Source organism: Typopeltis vanoorti, chromosome 18 (assembly GCF_054136105.1).
Source record: "Typopeltis vanoorti isolate ZY-2024b chromosome 18, IOZ_Tvanoo_1.0, whole genome shotgun sequence".
NCBI lineage: Eukaryota > Metazoa > Arthropoda > Arachnida > Uropygi > Thelyphonidae > Typopeltis > Typopeltis vanoorti.
The window spans coordinates 56,764,277-56,787,368 of NC_143566.1; the positions used below are offsets into that span (position 1 = coordinate 56,764,277).

Genomic DNA, 23,092 nt, shown 5'->3' on the forward strand with positions numbered 1-23,092 from the left:
ACATGCTTTAGAAGATTGTTGTGTGTGCCATCAGAGAAAGGCAAATTATTCTCTAATAAAAATGACTAACACTGGGTTTATTTGTCATAAAGATTTAATACTACTAGTCACCTACTAGTTTTGCCACATCAAATTAGTAGCATCATCTGGATTTGAATGAATATACAAATATAACTATACAACAAGCATTATTTATGAATCAATACATTACTAAAAAAATACCAAATGCATAGGAACCATTACATAAGTACAATAGAAACATGTGGAGCATGGCTGCTGGCACATGTGGTGAAAATAGTAGGTGACTAGTAGTATTCAATCTTTACTACGAATAAAACCCAGTGTTAGTTATTTTTATTTCCGTTGTATAAGACCCTGATCAGACCACACTTGCACTATTGTTCTCAGATTTGGTCCCCAGGATTTGAAGGGGATAAATTAGCTGTGAAAAGGATACAAAGGCAGATAACAAAGATAGTTTCAGGACTGTACAATGATAGTTATGAGGATCGGCTGAGAAAATGTGGACTGCAGAGTTTGGTGGATAGAAGAAGGAGAGGTGATATGATTGAGACTTGTAAACTGTTGAGAGGTGGTTACAGGGTTGACACTGGGGAGTTCTTTTGCTTGGTTGAACAGCAGGAAGGAGTGATGACAACAGGCCATCCCTGGAAGTTACAAAAGGAAACTGTGAGCAAGAGGGTGAGGAGTGGTTTCTTTGCATGGAGGGTGGTTGAACCATGGAATGCATTGCCTGATGGAGTGGTGCGAGCGAGAACGGACAATGAGTTCAAGGAATGGTATGATAGACTTTGTGTTTCTTAGGAAGGACCTCCCACGATGAGGCTTTGACTCCATGGAGGCCTGAATAATAATAATAATAATAATAATTACATTAGTTTCATGGTCAAAAGTAACATACTTATCACAAATTATTCTATATTATGAGACTACAATAGAAACTATAAAGAAAAAGACCTCATCTGAAATTATTAGGTAATCTTACTTGCTAGACTATCCGAAGAAATTCCTTAGTTGCTTGGACAATTGTCACATGTCCAACATGAAAAATTGGATAGCAACAGATAATGGCACAACAAGCAAACAAATAAACAAAAAATTACACAATAACCATAATAAACTTTAATGAAAGTACAAATATTTTATACTGATATGGATGAGAACAAGGTACAGTTCGAAGAATAGTTTGTCAAAGATGGTGACAGAGGAACCCATGACTGTGCCTTCAATCTGTTTATAGATCTTGTTTTTTCAACTGAAATATCCCAATTGTATTACAAATTCAAAAATCTTCACAACATCAGGAGGGAAATCCTATAATAAACCAGTGGCATACCCAGAGGGGGGGGGGAGCAAGGGCCCTGGCACCCCCAAAGAAAAAGGAAAAAAAACACTAGAAAATTTTCCAAAAATCTTTTCCTAATTAAAATTAATTTTTTCATTTATGTTGTGTCGTGTCTTCTATACTACTTATGAATTAGCAGTCACATAAGGTGGGAATACCCTATAGCTCTCGGGAATCATGGCCACTGTGAACACAAGGCGAACGAAGTAGTGCTCAGGCAGACTGAGTGCTAAAAATATTTTTATCCGTTCAACTTGGCTCCCCCAGGATAAAATACTGAGTTCACCACTGTAATAAACTGATAGTGTTAGATAATGGAATGTTGGTAAATAGAGAAACAATGACAAAAAAAACTAACATATCTGACTCTTGTATATGAATATCCTTGATTTTTTTCAAGAAAATGTGTGATGAATGGTCTGGATTATCAAATATGCACAGTTAAATGCGAAAGAAACTTTGCAGTTCTATATGTGGGAGAGTCAATGCAATTCACAGTGAGTCTTACTGGACAGCCTTCTTTATGAATTTTTGATAGACTCTATAAACAAGGAGTCCTGAAATGAGTGTATAACTTCTCCCTCCTCAACCTATTGGTTAGTGTGTAGCATGGGCTTTTGATAGTGGTCTTTTGTTTTGTGCTGTTAGTTTGACTGTTCGGTAGCTTCTTCCATTTTTGATGTTACTCATGTGTTGGGTTCTTGGTCTCCCTCTACCAGGTTTTCCCTTCATCATTGCTCTCAATCAAATTTGTAGTCCGGTCTGAGTGTCTTAAATAGGTGTCCTATCAGGTTATTTCTCCTTTTTTCTAACATATGTACTATGTCTCTTGTTTCTTCTGCCTTTCTTAATCCTCTTTGTAACTTTTTCTGCCTATGTGATCTTCAGCATTCGGCGCCAACAACACATCTCAAATGCTATGTCTTAATTTGTCTCATTTTTTGGAGAGTCCGTGTCTCTGATCCATAAAGGGCCACATTCCAGACAAAGCTTTTAATAAAGTGCTTCTTTGTTCTCAATGAGATACGCTTTGATGTTAATAGTATTATTTTCTTGTTAAATGCCTTTTTTGCTCGTGCTGTTCTTGTTCTCGCATCTCTTCCACTTCTCCCATCTGATGTTAGTAAGCTTTCTAGGTAGGTAGGTAAATTCTTTTGCTTGCAATAACTTTTTCCCATCTATTGTGATATTTATGATTTGCTCTCCATCCCTGGTACATTTTCATTACTTTTATTTTTTTTTCTCATTCATTTGCATCTTGCATCTTTCATTTAGGAGTTTATTCATCTCTGAAAGTAATTCTTCTATTTCTTTTTCATTTTCTACAATTAAGGCTATGCCATCTGCAAATCTTATTGTATTATAAAGCCTACCACTGACCTTCATTCCATTATTGATTTTTTTTCCCCCTTTGGATTCCTTCAGAGCCTTTTCGATGTAAATATGGCAAGAGTCCACACCCTTGCCTAACATCCTTTCTTATTTTAACTTCTTTCCCTTGTTTTCTTATGACTGCAGTTTCATTTTTATATAGTTGATAAATCGGTCTTTTGTCATTGTAACCTATCTTCAGCTTTTTGAGGACTTTTAACATTATATTCCAGTTAGTGTTGTCAAAAGGTTTTTCTATATCAGTGAATGCTATGGGTATGGGTATGTTTAAGTGCTTTTCTGTGATCACTCACAGTTTGTATGGCTTCTCTTGTCCCTCTGTTTCTTTTGAAGTCAGATTGGTAATCAGGTAAATGTTCTATTTATCTTTCAATATGGTAGTAGATATTTCTCATTAGGATTTTAAGACTGTGGGCTAAACATTGTAGGTTTAACATTCAGTGATTGGTAAGGTAACTTTTTTCCAATGGATCCATTGAAAAAAGCCACCTTACTCCACCAAAACAAATTTAAATTCGCAAGGCTTTTCCTTGAATCTGCTGCAGCACTTACCAACCATCCCAACCTAAAAGTCATTCAACCCAATCAAAGCCAATAGGACTTCCTGTATTTTTCCTGTTCCATCTTTGTTACTGAAGTGTGCCTGTTGTGCACATGTTTAATACCAGTGTATTAATCCCTGAAGATGCCGATTAAACTTCAATGAATATAGTAAGTAACAATTACATATTTTTAGTTATTTCTAGTCTGTGTTGTCAATTTTTTTAAACAACACGATGCAAGAAATTTATATGTTACAATCATTATGACAAGTTAGGTCTGGGAGACAGAGTTAAATGAAGGAATGCAACAACACTGCATAGTCCAGTAGTTACAAATCTGAGAGGGTATTTATTTTTAATGATGAAGCTCTCCCCTAACTCAGCAAGTATGGCTGCATTAGTTTATCCAGAATATAGAAACTGTAGTTTTAATATATTGTATACCTGTTGCCCATCAGCCATAGACCAGCTCTGCTACTTTTAATTAAGTACTTTTAGCTCCAAGAGTTGGTTTGAATTCAGCTCAACATCAACAGAATTAATAAACTTATAGTTTATCTTATTCTGATATGATGGTCTAAATTAATGGCATTAAAAAAAATAAAATAAAAAATTCCAAATTATTTTTACAGCTATTTTACTATATTAAAATCAGTAATAAATCTTAAACTGTAATAGCACAAAAGTAAATCAAATGTGGAGTTTTTTTGTGCATGTTAGTCGTAAAGAATATAAAAATGTTGAGCAGACTAAGGACATTCAGTCCTCAATGAACTGACTTTTAAAATTGTTTTTTTATGTGAATCCCACTCACAAAAGGCTGTAGCGTGTAGTACTGTGGATGGTCTAAGAGTTAGATAGTACACAAACCCTGCTCTAGAGAACAAAATGGATTTTTTTTTTTTTTTTCTTTCCCAAAACACTTTAGGCTTGAAAAAAGTTCAACCAATAAAGTAAGGTGATAGTCTGACTGGATGGTGCAATTCATTATCGTTGCTTAGGTGTTCGTGGAGAAAGAGAAAACGTGCTAGAATGTTTTTTGCTAGTATTTACTCCACATGAATGAACCAGGTGGGATATAATGGCTAATTTTTTTTTATCAACTACTCTACTAGTTTTATAAAAATTCTTTTGTTTCACATCATCAGGAAAAATGCATGAATAAACCAAAAAACAGGTAATGTACATAATGAAAATTTGAACAAATAAACAATGGAGAGCAAGCATTTGCTGTGAAATTTGCTGGTTTGTGGTCTTGAGATTCTTGTGAAAGAAGTTTTATGATGTGTTTATGATGATGTGTTTATGATGTGTTTCGTGAGGATAGAAGGGGTAAAAAGGGAGGGGGAGTGCTATTGATGATAGAGAAAGAGTTATGTCCATACAAGGTAGAGATGCAAGGGGGAAATGGGGCCAGTGGTTTTGAGGCAGTATGGTGTGAGATAGAGGTGAATAGAATCAAATACTTGGTGGGATGTTGTTATAGACCTGGTAATGTGGATGGTGGTGATAGTGAAATGTATAGTCAAATAAGCCAAGCAAATAAGAAAAGGGTGATCATTATGGGTGATTTTAATTATGGCAATATCGATTGGAATGAAGAGATAGCAACTGGAAGTAAAGAAAATGAGTTTCTTGAGTTTTTGAGGGATAACTACCTCAGACAGTATGTAACAGAGGGCACAAGAGGATTAAGGGTCTTGGATTTGGTCATCTCATCGGAGGATGTAATTATCAATGAGGTATCAAATCATCCACCAATTGGTGAAAGTGACCATGAGGTGATTACTTGGGTGGTTGCCAGCAGTGCAAGGACCCCTGTGAAAAAAGGGTATATGTGGAACTACAAGGGGGGGTGATTATGAAGAGCTCAGGAGACAGCTTGCAGGTGTAGCATGGAATGAGGAGTTAGCTGGAAAAGAGATCAATGCAGCTTGGGGGATTTTCAAAAAATATTTAGTGGATGCAATGTCTAAATGTATACCACGGGTGAGAAGGTTAAATAAGTTAGGTGTGAGATGGATGAATAAAGAGATTAAGCATGCAATACAGAGAAAAAGGGCATTGTGGAGGCAGCATAAGAGAAGTGGAAGTAACCAATTTCATGAGTTCTACAAAGACCAGGCAAGGAGAGTGACTTGGTTGGTGAGAGTAGCTAAAGAGAGGTATGAACAGCAGTTAGCTAATGAAGCTAAAAAGAATCCTAGGGAGTTCTTTCGATATGTAGCCAGCAAAAGAAAGAATGATTATGGAAGGATGACATTGATTGGAGGAAATGGTATAAAGACAGCTGTTGCAGAATGTGTGGTGGAGATACTTAATGAGCAGTTCATAAAGATCTTTCAATCTTGTGAATGTGACTTCATGGAGAGATTAAGAGCAGTTGATGATGGGGAGGAGAGACTGACTGTAAGTGAGCAAGAGGTGTTTGGGGAGTTGAGTAAACTAGATGTAAATAAGGCTGTGGGACTTGATAATATATCACCGCGTATTCTGAAGGAATGTGCCAGAGAGTTGACACCTGCCTTGACATATTTTTTTAATACGAGTCTTGCACTTGGTCAAGTCCCTAAAGAGTGGAAGGAGGGCAAGATTGTGCCACTTCATAAAGGAGGTGATCGAACTCAAGCATCAAACTATAGGCCTATCTGTGTGTCGGGTGTTGTGGTTAAGTTGTTGGAGAAGCTTGTGAGAGCTAGAATCCAGAGTTGGGTTGACAACAATGGTATAATCTTTGATGGACAGCATGGATTTGCTAAAGGGAGGTCGTGTTTTAGTAATCTACTTACTTATTACAATAAAGTGACTGCTTCCTTGGACAGAGGAGAAGGATACACAGTAATATACTTGGATTTCGCAAAAGCTTTTGATAGAGTGCCTCATGATAAGTTGACAGTCAAACTAGAGCAGATGGGGTTGGATATTAGATTAGTGCATTGGATTGGAGACTGGCTATCTGATAGGTATCAACAAGTTGTGTATGGGGGTGCAATATCCAGGAAAAGGAAAGTCACTAGTGGAGTGCCTCAGGGATCTGTTTTAGGGCCATTACTATTTAACTTGTATATTAATGATATTGGCGAAGATTTGGATGGAGATATTCAGTTGTTTGCAGATGATGCAAAGTTGGGAAGAACCATAAAGAGTAGTGAAGATGTTGTGGCCTTGCAAGAAGACTTGAATAAATTGAGTGATTGGGCAAGCAAATGGGGGTGTGAGTTCAATGTTGCAAAATGTAAGGTTTTAAAATTTGGAAAACAAAGATGGGATGCAGAATTTATGCTTGGTAAGAATATATTGTTGGAAGTAGAGGAAATAAGAGATCTGGGAGTGATAGTGGATAAGGATCTAAAATTTAGGGGTCACATCGCCAAAATTGTGAAGACAACACAAAGACTTCTGGGAATGATGAGGAGGACACTGACGTGTAGAAGTAGGGAGATTCTTGTTCCATTGTATAAGGCTTTGATTAGGCCACACATGGACTATTGTGCCCAGATTTGGTCACCTGGTTTTCAGAAGGATGAGGAGATGTTGGAAAGGGTCCAACGGCGACTGACTAAGGTAGTTTCTGACCTCTGGAATGTCGAGTATGAGGAAAGATTGAAAAGATGTAATTTGCAGAGACTAGTGGAGAGAAGGAAGAGGGGAGATATGATAGAGACCTACAAGTTGGTAAGGGGTTGCTATAGGATCAATGGTGGAGAAGTTCTACAGCGAATAGTGGGAGATCAGGGGAGAACCAGAGGTCATCCCTGGAAACTGTATAAAGAGGGTGTGAGTAGGGGAGTGAGAGGCAGGTTTTTTTCGTGCAGAGTTGTGAATGATTGGAATGCCTTGCCTGAGAGTGTGGTGTCTGCAAGGAGTTTGAATGTGTTTAAGACCCGGTATGATGAGATGTGTGTGAAATAAAAGGACCTCCTAGATGAGTCTTTGACTCCATGAGGTCTTGTTTAATAATAATAATAATAATAATAATAATAATAAGACACAGAGAGGAAAGATGGTGTGCTTATTGCTTAGGTATGATAGTGACGAGCTGAGCAGAAGAGCTCAGTAATATTGAATAACATAATAACTAGAATGTGTCAGAAGAGAGGATTGGAATATGTGGATGCTTGGAGGGCATTTAAGGAGAGAGAGGAATTGTATGCGAGAGACCGCTTGCATTTGAATGAGGAAGGATGCAGGCATCATCTGGAGAGATTGTTCTGAATGAGTCGGTGTGTCAATGCAGGGAAACTAGAATGCCCAAGGTGGATGGTAGCAGGAGTGGCCTCTTGTGGAAATGGGTACTTGGGAGAAGGGGGATGACATCAGGTAACTCTGAGCCCAGTGGTGTCTAGAGGGGGATAATTCTGGGTATAGAAACAGTGGCATTTTTATGCTTTATACTAATGCCAGGAGTATCCGGAATAAAAGAGAGGAATTGGTGGCGCTGATAGCATCAGCCTGGCCAAAGATTATTGGGATTACTGAGACATGGTTGACAGAAGAGGATATAATAACAGGAATAGAAGTAGCAGGGTACAGCATTTTTCAGTAGGATAGGAAGGGAAAGCATGGTAGTGGAGTACTGCTTATGATAAGTGACGACTTATGTCCTCTAAGAGTGGAGGCTTTGGAAGGCAGTGACACTAATGATTTTGAAAGCATATGGTGTGAGGTAGAGGTGAGCAAGGCAGGATATTTAGTGGGGTGAGATATTTAGACAGTTGAGCTTGGCAAGTGCAAGAAGAATGATTGTTATGGGAGATTTTAACTACAACAGTATAAATTGGGGAGAGCAATAAGGGAATGGAATTTCTAGAATTCTTGAGGGACAAATGTCTTAGGCAACATGGAATAGAGGGAACAAGAGGTTCAAGAGTTTTGGATATGGTCATAGCATCAGAAGAGTTGATAATAACTGAGATGACATCTCTCCCACCAGTTGGAGAGAGTGACCATGTGGTTTTGACTTGGAAGATGAATAGACATGCAGGAGTATCAAAGAGATGGGAACATATGTTGAATTATAACATGGGTGATTATAATAGTCTTAAACATCAACTTGGGGAAGTTTCATGGAGGGAGGAATTGGAAGGCCAGGATATCATTAGTGCTTGGAAAATTGTGAAGGAATGTTTGTTAGCAGCAATAGTAAGCTGTATTCCACAAGTGAAGAAGAGGACACAATTTGGTGTAAAGTGGATGACAAACAATATTAAACAGGAACTGCATATGAAAAAGAGGCTATGGAAGAGATATAAGGAGACAAGTGAAGAGCAGATGCATGAAGAATATATAAGACACAGGCCAGGAGAGTGACTGGTATGGTAAGGAAGGCAAAACTGGAATATGAGACGAGATTGGTGATGTTGCTACAAACCAATAAGATCCAAAAAAATTCCTAGGGAATTTTTTTGCTATGTGGCCAGTAGGAGGAGAAATGATTATGGAAGAATGACATTGTGGGATAAAAATGGGAATAGAGTGGCTGATGCAGAGGACATACTGGAATTGTGTATGTCCTCTGCATCAGAGGACATACACAATTCAGTATGTCCATTCAATACTCCATAGGACAATCAGTCCTATGGAGTATTTCATCCTGGAGGAGTAAATTTTAATACTAGAGGTATAGGGCAGGTTTGAAGTTTAGAGGTGCAGGAGGAGAGCATGTTCCAAATACTGAGTACTCTGGGTGTCAGTAAAGCTGTGGGACTGGATGGTATTTCACCACGAGTTTTGAGAGAATGTGCTAAAGAACTGACAGCTCCTTTAACCTGGCTTTTCAATGAAGGTCTGGCTATGGGACAGGTGCCCAGAGAATGGAAGGAAGGTAAGATAGTGCCATTGCATAAGGGCGGTAGCAGACTGTCTAATTATAGGCCAGTTTGTGTGTCATCAGCAGTTATTAAGATCTTAGAGAAATTGGTCAGGGACCATATACAGCAGTGGTTCTTAACCTGGGGTGTGTGCACCCCTGGGGGTGCGAGAGAAGTGTCTAAATTTTGACCCAGATTCGATGGACAACAGCTATTTAATAAAAGATGATCTTATTGAAATGCGAGCCAATGCACTATTCAAATGGAATTTGAAAAACTGGACTTAGAACAATTCTGGTGTACACAGTTAGAACCTTATCCACAGCTGGCAAAAGCAGCATTGCAGACACTTTTACCATTTGCCACCACCTACCTGTGTGAAATAGAATTTTCATCACTTTTTGTATGTGTAAGTCATCACTTTTTTGAAAGAGCCACGCGTAAGTCATCACTTACGCATAGCTCTTTCAAAAAAAGAGCCTCGCTTCAAAAGTATTATTATGAATAAATAACAACAACATAGCCATTAAAAATTGAGATATTGTTTTGTATGTATATGTATGTGTTTATTTTTCAATAAATAAATTATCTTGCAATAGATGTAATTTCCTAAATAAAGAAATAGAAACATATTTTTCAAGGGGGTGCGAGAACTTATTTTTAGATTCAAGGGGGTGCCGATCACTAAAAAGGTTAAGACCCACTGGTATACAGCATTGGGCAGATAAGAGTAATGTTATCTGAGAGAGTCAACATGGATTTGTGAGGGGGGGGGAGTGTTCTTGTTTTAGTAATATGCTAGCCTTTTATAATAAAGTTACAAGAGCAGTAGATGAGGGAAAGGCATATACTGCCATTCTCTTGGATTTAGCAAAGGCATTTGACAGGGCGCCACAAGATAAGCTGATATTTAAGTTGCAGCACATGGATTTGGATGTCAGGTTGGTCAACTGGATTCAGGATTGGCTGTCTGATAGGTATCAGAGAGTTGTGTATGGTGGGGCAGTTTCAAGGAGGCAGAGGGTTACAAGTGGGGTCCCACAGAGCTCAGTACTGGCACCTATATTGTTTAACCTTTGTATCAATGACATTGTCAGTGGATTGCAGGGGATATTTAGTTGTTTGCAGATGATGTGAAGTTGGGAAGGGTTATTAGTAATAGTGCAGATGTGGTAACCCTGCAAGAGGATTTGAATAAGCTAGACAGATGAGCAAATGAATGGGGGTATTGGTTTAGTGCAGCAAAATGTAAGGTCTTGAGGTTTGGGACACATTGATGGGATGATGCATACTCTGTTAGAGGAGCTATACTGGAGGAAGTAGAGGAGACAAGAGATCTGGGGGGGGGTTGATGATTGATAGAAACCTGAAATTCAGGGGACATATTGCAAAGGTGGTGAAGGTAACACAGAGGATTGCTGCAATAATGAGAAGAACGCTGACCTGCAGAGATAAAAAAGTTATCATTCCATTGTATAAGACCCTGATCAGACCACACTTAGACTATTGTTCTCAGATTTGGTCCCTAGGATTTGAAGGGGATAAATTAACTGTGGAAAGGGTTCAAAGGCGGATAACAAAGATGGTTTCAGGACTGTACAATGTTAGTTATGAGGATTGGCTGAGGGAATGTGGACTGCAGAGGTTGGTGGATAGAAGGAGAGGTGATATGATTGTTGCAGTACATGGATTTGGTTACAGGGTTGTTCACTGGGGAGTTCTTTTGCTTGGTTGAACAGTGGGAAGGAGTGATGACAAGAGGCCATCCCTGGAAGTTACATACGGAAACCATGAGCAAGAGGTGAGGAGTGGTTTCTTTGCATGGAGGGTAGTTGAACCATGGAATGTATTGCCTGATGGAGTGGTGCAAGCGAGAATGGTTAAGGAGTGGTATGATAGACTTTGTGTTCCTTAGGGGGGGGGACCTCCCCTCGATGAGTCTTGATAGACTTTGTGTTTCTTAGGAAGGACCTCCCACAATGAATCTTTTAGCTCCATGGAGATCTGAATAATAATAATAATAATAATGGTCTGCTGGTAACTGTTATGTGCCTGTCATGTTGAATTAGAAAAGACCAGATCTGATGTAAAATCATCCCTTGTTTTTTGTTACACTGTTCAGGATGTATATCATCAGCTGATTCATTGAATGCTCTTGAGAAAAATATGTAATCTACGTGAAGCATTTTTGTTTGTTGACATAATACTTGATATCTGGTTTCATTTATGTGTGCTGCTATTCCTGATTTGTTTTGTTTCATTCTCAACCTCCTTAATGTGTTCAAGACTGCAGCTTTGTAGTCAAGGTTTTTTTGAAAAGTGGATGGGGAGATTTGGAAAGTTTCAGGAAATTAGAGATCCTGTTGAGGAAGTTGAAGAAAACCTTTATTTTGTTCACATGGTATCCTTGCTGTTTTATCTGTAGGAAATGAATAATGCCTATTTTCTGAGCTAGATGGTGATAGAATGCGACATGTAAGTAACATCTTGGCTTCCTCTAAACTGAGAAATTTAGTATGTTCTGTTTAGATACTTCAACAAGGGTATCAAAAAATGGTAAAGACCTGTTTATCCGCAATTCAATAGTAGATTTAATCAGAGGATGAATGTTATTACGGTACATGAGGAATTCTTCTAATAGTTCATAAAAAAGTTAGTCGTTATATCCCATCTGGTTTGTTCTTGTGGAGTAACAGCAAAAAAAACATTTCTAAATTAAATTCATTTTTTCACCTTATGACATTCATATAGCACTTGTGTCTGTGGTGGGATTGAAATCCACATCCTCATGGTTGGAGAGTGAATATGCTACCATTCACTCTCCAACCAAGAGGCTGTGACAATGAATATATGGTTAGCATATTTTAGATATATATATATATATATAGTTTTATGAAGAATTAAATGACTAGAACCGAGATTTAAGTAAAAAGGTTTTAATATAAACACACTACTAGTTTCGGCCTGTAACAGCCTTCTTCAGGTGACATTATAAAAGAAAAAACACTAAACATTGAGGGTTAAGAGAGTATGAACAACACAGACAGTCTTTATACATAATTAGCATGAAACGTTGTAGTTGTATTTGAAGCTGTTTTCTTTCGTTTGTTGCATTGTTGGGAGAGTGTGTGTTTGCTGCATCACGTGAATACCAGTACATGATTACAGCTGAATGACTAGTTGTAGCTTAAGTTGTTATTTAGATGAACAGGATTGAAGATGATTTCTCTAGATTCCACAATTTTTCTCTCTATTTTGTCACTGCAACGGAAGATGTTAGTAGATTTTTCCCAGCAGACTTTGTGACTTTGGTTATCATCATTAGGATTAGCCGAGAAAAGGATATGACTTGATAATGCACTCGCTCGCTGTCTCTTGTAAGTAATGTCTCTCATGTGTTCTTCCATACGCATTTCGACAGATTTGTCTGTCTGCCCGAAATGAGGAATATCGCAGTCACATAATGTTTTATATACACCAGGGTATTTGAGTTAATGATGACAAGGTTTTGGGTGGCTAATTAAGGAATGGATCTTTGGAAGTGGAGTGAACAAGGTTCTGATATTGTATATTCTTAGAACTTTTGCTAATTTGTGTGAAACAGTACTTATGTAAGGAATAGATATATTGCCTTTGAATCTATTTGTTTCTTCTGAGTGATGTCTAGGAGGATTAAGAAGGAATTTGTCAATGATTTTCTTGGAATATCCATTAACTTCGAAAGAAGTTTTCAGATGGTTTATTTCTGCAAGCAGTTCATTTGGGTCATCAAGAAGAGAACGGGCTCTATGTCTCAAGGTAGAAATTATTCCAAGCTTATGAGGAGGGAAATGATGAGACTGACTGTGCAGATATCTGTTGGTATGTGTGGGCTTTCTATATATCGATATTTTTAGTTTACCAGAAGAGCGAGTCAGTTTGACATCAAGAAAAGGCAAGGAATTATCCGTTTCAAGCTCAGCAGTAAACTTAATACTTTGATGTCGGCTATTGAGATGTTCGAGGAAAACCATAAGGGATTCATGCCCATGGCTCCAAACAATGAAGACATCATCCACATCAACAGTCTCATCATTTCCCTCCTCATAAGCTTGGAATAATTTCCACCTTGGGACATAGAGCCCGTTCTCTTCTTGATGACCCAAATGAACTGCTTACAGAAATAAACCATCTGAAAACTTATTTTGAAGTTAATGGATATTCCAAGAAAATCATTGACAAATTCCTTCTTAATCCTCCTAGACATCACTCAGAAGAAACAAATAGATTCAAAGGCAATATATCTATTCCTTACATAAGTACTGTTTCAATCAAATTAGCAAAAGTTCTAAGAAAATACAATATCAGAACCTTGTTCACTCCACTTCCAAAGATCCGTTCTTTAATTAGCCACCCAAAACCTTGTCATCATCAATTCAAATACCCTGGTGTATATAAAATATTATGTGACTGCGATATTCCTTATTTCGGGCAGACAGACAAATCTGTCAAAATGCGTATGGAAGAACACATGAGAGACATTCTTACAAGAGACAGCGAGCGAGTGCATTATCAAGTCATATCCTTTTCTCAGCTAATCCTAATGATGATAACCAAAGTCACAAAGTCTGCTGGGAAAAATCTACTAACATCTTCCGTTGCAGAGACAAAATAGAGAGAAAAATTGTGGAATCTAGAGAAATCATCTTCAATCCTGTTCATCTAAATAACAACTTAAGCTACAACCTCCCAGATAGTCATTCAGCTGTAATCATGTACTGGCGTTCACGTGATGCAGCAAACACGCACTCTCCCAACAATGCAACAAACGAAAGAACAGCTTCAAATACAACTACAACGTTTCATGCTAATTATGTATAAAGACTGTCTGTGTAAAGAGTAAGACTGTCTGTCATACTCTTTTAACCCTCAATGTTTAGTGTTTTTTCTTTTATAATGTCACCTGAAGAAGGCTGTTACAGGCCAAAACTAGTAGTGTGTTTATATTAAAACCTTTTTACTTAAATCTCGGTTCTAGTCATGTAATTCTTCATAAAACAATGTATGTTAACTGAGTCGATGATCATTCTGTCATATATACACACACACACACACACACAGTGTGTGTGTGTGTGTGTGTGTGTGTGTGTGTTCCCTCCTCCAATAAATAGAGAAAGAAAAACATCTATGACAGCAAATTTATGAACTATACTGAAATGCCTTAAGCCTACGATATGGTAAGAAGTTGCAAATGAAATTGTCCAGTATTTTATTAAGAATACTAAAAAATAAAAAAAAAAAACTTGTCCTTTGTTAGCTGTCAATCTTGCTATGATTCATGTAGTAAAAAAGAATATATACTTTTGCACTTGGTCAGCTTTGCCTGCATTTTCCTTAAGTGTGCACTTTTTTGTGTCAGAGTTAAGCTTGTCACATTACTTGATAATTATTATTATTACTTAACACCTCTAGGGAGTCCAAAGACTCATCGAGGGAGGGCAACTACTCTACAACTCTTCTCCAACTACAACTAACTGCAACCAGACCAATGCCATCTAATGCCTACCACCACCACCATTAGTACTTCCACAGCAGTCACAAACATCCATGCTCACAGCGGGATTCGAACCCGCAGCCTTTTGGCTGGACAGTGGATACGCTAACCACTCGGCCAACCAGGCTGGCAATGCCACTATAGTTATCAATCACTGTTAGTAGTTTCTGAAATTTTTTTTTTTAAGTTAATGATATGTAGAATTCCAAACACAATTAATTTTATCGACTGTTATTTGTATATTTTTTCCTTTTAGGAAATCATTGGAAATGTTGATTGGAAGTAAACACATTTTTCAAGGTGTACATAAAATTGATCTTGATTATGTAGCTTTTTCTCTTTCCGCTGATTGCTTGGAAGCATTAAAAAAAGTAGCTACATCATCATCAGAAAATTGTCTTATATTCAAAGGTATATCTTTTCAAATTAAAGATATTGACCTTAATTTGTTTAAAAGAAAGCAAATTAAAATACCACACAAGTTCCTAAAGGATGAGTTAAGGTGTTTGTTAAAATCTAATGGTTACACAGAAGATGTTTTATCATATGATATTCCAAAATCCTGGGAACAGCATGGTGACATGATAGTTTTTCCTGCTACTTCATTTACAAATGAAATTTGGCAAAAATTAGGTAGGTGTTATTTTATTCTATTTGATTGTTTTTTATTTATTATTTTTTTAAGTTGTATTTAATCCTAATTAGTGAATATAAAAATTTGCAGAAATAAACAGATTTGCAATTAAATTTGTATTATATTTACACCAAAACTGATAACCTATCAGTTTTGGTCTAAATATAAGATCTACAATTCAAACTTTATTGAAATATATGCAACTGCAACAAAATTAGAGGTAATTAAAATAAATATACTGTAGTGGGTGTTTATGCATTTCACAAAGTGAACTTAAAACCTGAAAATTTATTTCTAAGAACTGTTTTAACAAAAACTCATTTCAAAGAAAGTGCATCGATGTACAAAAAGAAAAAAAAAAAACATTTTGTGCATTATTTTAAATTTGACTAAAGTTTTGAAATTACACTTTGAGGCAGGGGGGGGGGTGAGAAAACACTGCAGAAAAGATTGTACATCAGAAAACTTTTATAGTTCCTTTGATACTCTAGTGCCATCATTTTCTCACATGTAATTTTTTTCAGCTCTTTTTACAGAATGGGTTCTTCTTTTTATTATTATTATAGCAGACATGCAGGTTCAGTATAATTATATAAAGAAACCCAGATGCCTAAATTCAGCCACATTAGTTAGACAAGTTTCTGGTAGATTTGTTTTGAAAAGCCTTCATTGAAATGTTTCTCCAGCCTAAAGATTTCACAAGGTGACTCATAAGTCACGACGGGGTTTAAATACTTAATAACTTAAATATAAAGAGCCATAGGCTTCATTTTATTTCATTTTATTAAGTTATTACTTAATAACTTATTTATTAACTATTTTTATTTATTTTATTTTTTTGTTATAATGAAATACAGAACCTGGAGATTTTTTTTAGTAGTACCTTTGCCATAGTTTCTTATAATTTATAAATCTTTCATTCTTTTGAATGTGACATCATGGAGAGATTGAGAGCAGTTGATGATGGGGAGGAGAGACTGACTGTAAGTGAGCAAGAGGTGTATGGGAAATTGAGCAAACTTGATGTTAATAAGGCTATGGGACTTGATAATATATCACCATGTATTCTGAAGGAATGTGCCAGGGAGTTGACATCTGCCTTGACATATTTTTTTAATGAGTCTTGCACTGGGTTGAGTTCCAAAGGAGTGGAAGGAGAGCAAGATTGTGCCGCTCTTCATAAGGGAGGTGATAGATCTCGAGCATTATAGGCCTATCTGTGTGTCAGGTTGTGGTTAAATTGTTGGAGAAGCTGGTGAGAACTAGGATCCAGAATTGGGCTGACAACAATGGTATTATTGGAAGTTTATTTTGCACTTGGTTAGACTATATTAAATTTAGTTTAATACTTTATCCAAGTGTGAGCAAACAGAGTTTGCACCTGAAAATATCTTCAGGACTGAAGCAAGGTGGTGCAACTGTTGGCAACTCGGAGCAAAGGTGGACCAAGTTCTCATCACTTCTAGTCTCAGTATCTCCCACCATGCAAAGCACATGTCCTTGCAGACATTTATAATGCTATGCTGAAAGTTTATTTTTCACTTGGTTAGACTATAATAAATTTAGTTTAATCCTTTATCCAAGTGTTTGCAAACAAAGTTTGCGCCTGAAAATATCTTCAGTCCTGAAGATATTTTCGGGCGCAAACTTTGTTTGCTCACACTTGGATAAAGGATTAAACAAAATTTATTATAATGATATTTTCTTTGATGGACATCATGGATTTGCTAAAGGGAGGTCATGTTTTAGTAATCTATTTACTTATTACAATAAGGTGATGGCTTCCTTGGACAGAGGAGAGGGATGCACAGTAGTATACTTACATTTTGCAAAGGATTTTGATAGATTACCACATGATAAGTTGATAGTCAAACTAGAACGGATGGGATTGGATATTAGATTAGTGCATTGGATCGGAGATTGGCTATCTGATAGGTATCAGCAAGTTGTGTATGGGGGGGGCAATATCCCAGAAGAGGAAAGTCACTAGTGGTGTGCCTCGGGGGTATGTTTTAGGGCCATTGCTGTTTAACCTGTATATTAATGATATTGGTGAAAATTTGGATGGGGATTTTCACTTTGCAGATGATGCAAAGTTGGGACGAACTATGAAGAGTAGAGAAGATGTCACGCCTTACAAAAAGACGTGAATAAATTGAGTGAATGGGTACATGAATGGGGATGAGAGTTCAGTATTGCAAAATGTAAGGTTTTAAAATTTGGGAAACAAATATGGAATGTAGAATTTATGCTTGGTGGGGATATATTGCTGGAGGTGTAGGAAGTAAGAGATCTTGGGATGATAGCGGATAAGGATCTGAAATTTAGGAGACACATTGCCAAAATTGTGAGGACAATACAAAGAATTCTGGGAATGATGCAGAGGACACTGACTCGCAGAAGTAAGGATATTCTTGTTCCATTGTATAGAGCTTTGATTAGGCCACACACACATAGACTACTGTGCACAGATTTGGTCACCTGGTTTTCAAAAAGGATGACGAGATGTTGGAAAGGGTCCAGAAGTGACACTGACTAAGGTAATTTCTTTTCTCTAGAATGTCAAATATGAAGAAAGGTTGAGAAGATGTAATTTACAGGGTCTAGTGAATAGGAGGATGAGGGGTAATATGATAGAGACCTACAAGTTAGTAAGGGGTTGTTATAGGTTCAATGTTGGAGAGGTTTACCAGAAAATGGTGGGAAATCAGGAGAGAACCAGAGGTCATTCCTGGAAGTTGTATAAGAAGGGAGTGAGAAGCAGGTTTTTTGCATGCAGAGTTGTGAATGATTGGAATACCTTGCCTGAGAGCGTAGTGTCTGCAAGAATTTCAGTATGTTTAAGGTGTGTGTATGACAAAAGGACCTCCTAGATGAGTCTTTACTCCATTTGGTCTTGAGATAATAATAATAAAATACTACCACTATTACAGAATAGCAATGACATTTACATATAAAAACATTTAACATTGCATGATAATAAAATCAGCAATCAGGTAGACAAAGCATGTTTCCAGGAAATAGTTCCCATAGGTTGAAGTACATTGATACATATGGCACTCCTCCAAGAATCAAACCCCAGTGACAATAAGAGCAGAGAAATGATAGCTAAATCAAGAATTAACATCCAGACAGGGTGGCACTGCATGTTTTAAACTAGCCTTATTCAGTCACATTCATTCAGTTTAACGACAATCAGTTCCATTGGTAAAAAATTTTTAAGTAGTTTTATACAAAGTAGAATGCAAATAATGGATTTTATTGATTCTTTTAATTATCATTAATTAAAATAACTCTCCAATATCTTTGATACTCAGTGGTAGTCATTCCAATTCAAGTGCGGATGATGAAATAAGGCTTTGTCAATTTCTTTAAATTGTGGTCTGACCTATTCCATGTTTTGCAAGACCCAATTTCTTGGATTTCCTATTGTTGATATAAAGCTGATGTTCTTGTATTCTTTTTTTCTACTGAATGTCCAGTTTGTCCAAAATATGAACGGTGACACAAAGAACTTGGTAGATGCCAAGAAGAGCAAGAGGGGAATGTTTATCTTTAGAAGATGAGAACCATAATGATAGTCTGTTGATTGGAATAAATGTAGCCACTAAATTGTACTTAAGAATTCTAGAAATTGGTTCTGAGATGCTAGAAATGTATGGAATAGGGACTCTGCATACTTGTTTCCTTATTATTTGAGTTAGGAATATAGGAATCCAAAAGATGTATGGTTCTCTGTGATAAACTATTGAGTTTTTATATATCATTTAATGTTTAAAAGTTCTTACTGCAGTTATTACAGCATAGAGCAAATAATGTGAGCACATTCTAATAAAGTTGTGATAACTCTAATCTTTTGAGAGAGAGAGAGATAGTGAGTCAGTTGCTGTTGAATGTAATGTCCATTGAAGGTAAGCTTTCGATAAATGGAAGTGATTAGTTCACCTGATGATGAGCAGAGGAATAGGATGTCTAAGAAGGATATTTGTTTTCTTTTTCTGTTTCCATAGTAAAATTAATTCATGAATGCAGATTGTTTATGCTTGCTAGAAAGGCAGGTAACATATCTTTGTTGTGAGGCCAGATTGCAAAAATGTCTATTGCAAAAAATATATAATGTACACGAAATGAAGGCTGAGACTGTATGGATGAGAAAAGGATGTCTTCTAAATATTCCAAATAGAAGTTGACAAGAGTGAACTTACCATGGCAATTCCTTCAACTCATCTGTAGGTTCTGTTTTGACAAAGAAAATAACCAGAGTGAATGACTAAGTTGAATAATTTCACTATATCCAGTGGAAAGGCTTGTGAGAGCATGATGAAATGTCTTCTAGAAGTACATAAGTGAAAAGTGATTCAATATTGAAACTTGCCATTAAATCTTTAGGTTGTATGGAAACCTTTTTTCAGTTCATCCAAAAAATTTGTGAATTTTCTGCAATTAATTTCCATGCAGAATTAATAGCCATTAACATAGCACTGCAACATTTGGATAAACAAAACCCAAAGGAATTTATATTTTTCACAGATTCCTTAGCAGCCCTTCAAGCTATTAAGAACTGCTACACTAGCCATCAAGAAATACTTAGAGACATAGCAAAAAACATAAACAAACTACGTAAGGATTCCGAAATAATTTTCCAGTGGATTCCATCCCATGTGGGATTAAAGGGAAATGAAACTGCAGATGAAGTAGCAAAAATGGCTGCAACATCAAGTGATACCACAGATTTTGATCTTTTTAAAACTACTCAAAAAGAAAGCACAAAAAAAATGATTCTCCAGGACATGACTCATCACTGGTATTCAACAAAAAAAACCATTGACTCGAAGTTTAATCACTGTGCCACTACCATGATCTCTCACCTCAAGATCAGACACAAGACCAATCAAGTTTAGTAATGGCATAAAAGTCTTCCCCATCTGCAAACACTGTAACATCGAGGAAGCATCACCAATGCACTTACTAAATTGTATGAATAGTTCTAAATGGGAACTTTATAACAACCCAGAAAAGGTGCTGTATAAAATACATGAATTTGATCTCTGTTATCTGGTGTAATAATACCATGGGATAATAATAATAAACTGAATCATCAGTGTACCTAAGGTTACTGATCAATCTGCCACCTATCCTAATTCCTGTATTATGCTCATCCAGTACTTTACGCATAATGTCCTCAGCATAGATACTAAACAAGCGAGGAGAAAGTAATCCTTGCTGACCTGAAGCCATTCAGTCAATCCAACACCTCTTCTTACTGTGGCTTCCTGCTCATTGTACAGGTTAGCTATCAGCCTGAAAATGTGTTAAGGAAAATTCATTAATTTCATTACTTCCCACAGTTTCATAGGCTGGATGCAGTCAGACGCTTTGGAGTAGTCTGTGAAACACATTATCATAGGAAGTCTAAATTCTTTATACTTTTCAATGATCTCTCTAAGGCAAAGGATCAGATCTTTGATATCCTTTCCTTTCTTAAAACTTGCTTGTTACTCAGACATCTCTACCTCAACTTTGGGCTCAATCCTATATAGAATGATCTTTAATAAAATCTTGCTTGTATGAGAGATTAAACTAATAGTTCTACAGTTCTTGCAATCCTTCATACCTCCCTTCTTGTGCAGTGATATGAAGACTGACGTCTAATCTCTAGGCCATGATCCTGTCTCCCATATTCTTGTAATCATTCTATGAAACACTCATATACCTCCATCCCATGTGGCCTTAATTAACTGTTGGGATTCGAACTGCACTTGGGGCTTATTGTTGTTAAGCTGTTTAATTGCTTCTTCAACCTCATGCCTAAGTGGAGGAGGAGGTTCCAAATCGAAATTTTCTTGGTAAGAGGGCACTTCCACATTTTCCTTATCCTCTCTGCTGTACAGTTCCTCACAGTACTCTTTTCTTCTGTTTTTAACTTCCATTTCTTCTGTTAGTACTGTCTTTAATTTGGTTAAGGGATTGATTAATTGAACCTTTAAGTTGGTTAAGGAATTCTACCAGATTAATACAGAAAGAATTATAAAACAAATGGATGTTAAGATGGGAAGAACAAGAGGCCATCCCTGGAAGTTGTATAAAGATGTGGTAAAGAAGGGTATGAGGAGTACATATTTTATGTGGAGAGTTGTTGGTAAGTGGAAGCATTGCCAGAGTGCATTGTGAATTCAGGAATAACTGAATAACTTCAAAGCTCATTATGAAAGATGTGTTGCTGGTTGAGTGAGTCTCCCATGATGAGTCTTTTGACTCCATGGAAGTTACCGAAATAATAATATTAATAATATATCTTTATATGCTTTCCTGCCTCTCATGCAGTAGCACCAGTTAGATTTATTTTGTCCATCTAGTCATTCCTCTGTTCTGGCTTTATAGATTTTATTGAAATTTAATGTTAAGGATCTGTACTAAAATTTGTTTATCCATCTTAATTTTGATTTCAGTCATAAGTCATCTCAAATTCAGTTTACACTGAATCATTTTAGTGTAAGATGGCATAGTGCAAAATTACAACATTATACAAGTATTTTTTACAAATACTGTTAACAAGCCTAAAATGGCTCTAAGTTCACTTGCACTGATCGATGAATGATGTTCTTGTAAAGGAATGTTATTGTGAAAACACAGCTGTTTATGATTGTTTGAAATCATTTCACTTGATTATCATGTGATTATTTTATAACAGAGATCTTTTTATTAAGGCCATAATTTCATATAATCTTTTTTTTGTCCAAGGTAGCCAAGTATGGGACACTGTTAGTCATGCTCTGAAGTGCAAAAGGGTGGCAATCAAGAAAAATATAAATAATGATCTTTTTCGTACTCCACAAGTGGAAATTTTAAAAGGCAGTAATGGTTATGTGGTACATGTCGATAATAACATTAAGTAAGTATAGTTGTGTATATTGCTTTCTATTCTGATTAGGACAGATACTTTTTAGGGATTTGCACTACCATGTTGGACAAGAAGCTTTTTATTTTTCTGCCATTCTTACATAATAAAGGTAGCAAACTTATAGCTCACATGGATGAGAAGTTTATAGTGTAGAGAACTAAAATCTGCCCATAGACATATTTTTATATTTGTTATTATCATTTTCTTGCGAATATCGTCAAGGGATTTACTAAGAATTATGATATTCTAGCACAAATTACGATTTGTGCTAGAAGCTAAAAGCCTTACTTCTTACCTAATGAAACATCAAACTATTTTCTTCACTTTTAAATGGAACTGAAGAATATTTTTCTGGATACCATATGATATGCTTTTTTTTAAAGCAGAAATCTTATTCTTGTAAGGTAAAAAAATCTGAACTTGACAATGCCTATTTTGTTAATTATTATTACTATTGTTATTATTATATTAATATGATAAAAGATGATTTGGATAGTTTGGAGGACTGGGCTAAGGAAAATGGATGTCGATTTAATGTGGCAAAGTGTAAGGTTATGCATTTTGGGGTGAAAAGATTAGCAGCAGTATATCACATTGGTGGAAACTGTACTCCAAGAGATTGATGAGGCCAGGGATTTGGGAGTGTTGGTGGATAGGAAGTTGAAGTTTAGGAGGCACATCGCAGAAGTGGCTAAATCAGCTCATCAAATCACTTGGTTGCTGAAAAATACTTTAACAAGCAGAGACAAACAAGTTATTGTTCCTCTGTATTGAGCCTTGATAAGACCCCATCTAGACTACTGTGCCCAGATATGGGTGCCGGGGTTTCTTCTTAATGGGGAGGAGGTGGAGAGGCTCCAGAGACGAGTGACCAAGATGATAGCAGGTCTATGGAATGAACTTTATGAGAACAG

General features: G+C 36.6%; 1 protein-coding gene across 1 annotated transcript in view; it reads left to right on the forward strand.

The window, feature by feature from the left end:
• LOC150096686 (tRNA wybutosine-synthesizing protein 2 homolog) overlaps positions 1-23,092 on the forward strand; it is a 60,097-nt gene that overhangs the window by 13,486 nt on the left and 23,519 nt on the right. Inside the window, exons 2-3 of the mRNA XM_090408332.1 lie at positions 14,900-15,276; positions 22,019-22,169. Coding sequence (XP_090264458.1) covers positions 14,900-15,276; positions 22,019-22,169 — 528 coding nt within the window. The remainder of the gene's footprint in view (positions 1-14,899; positions 15,277-22,018; positions 22,170-23,092) is intronic.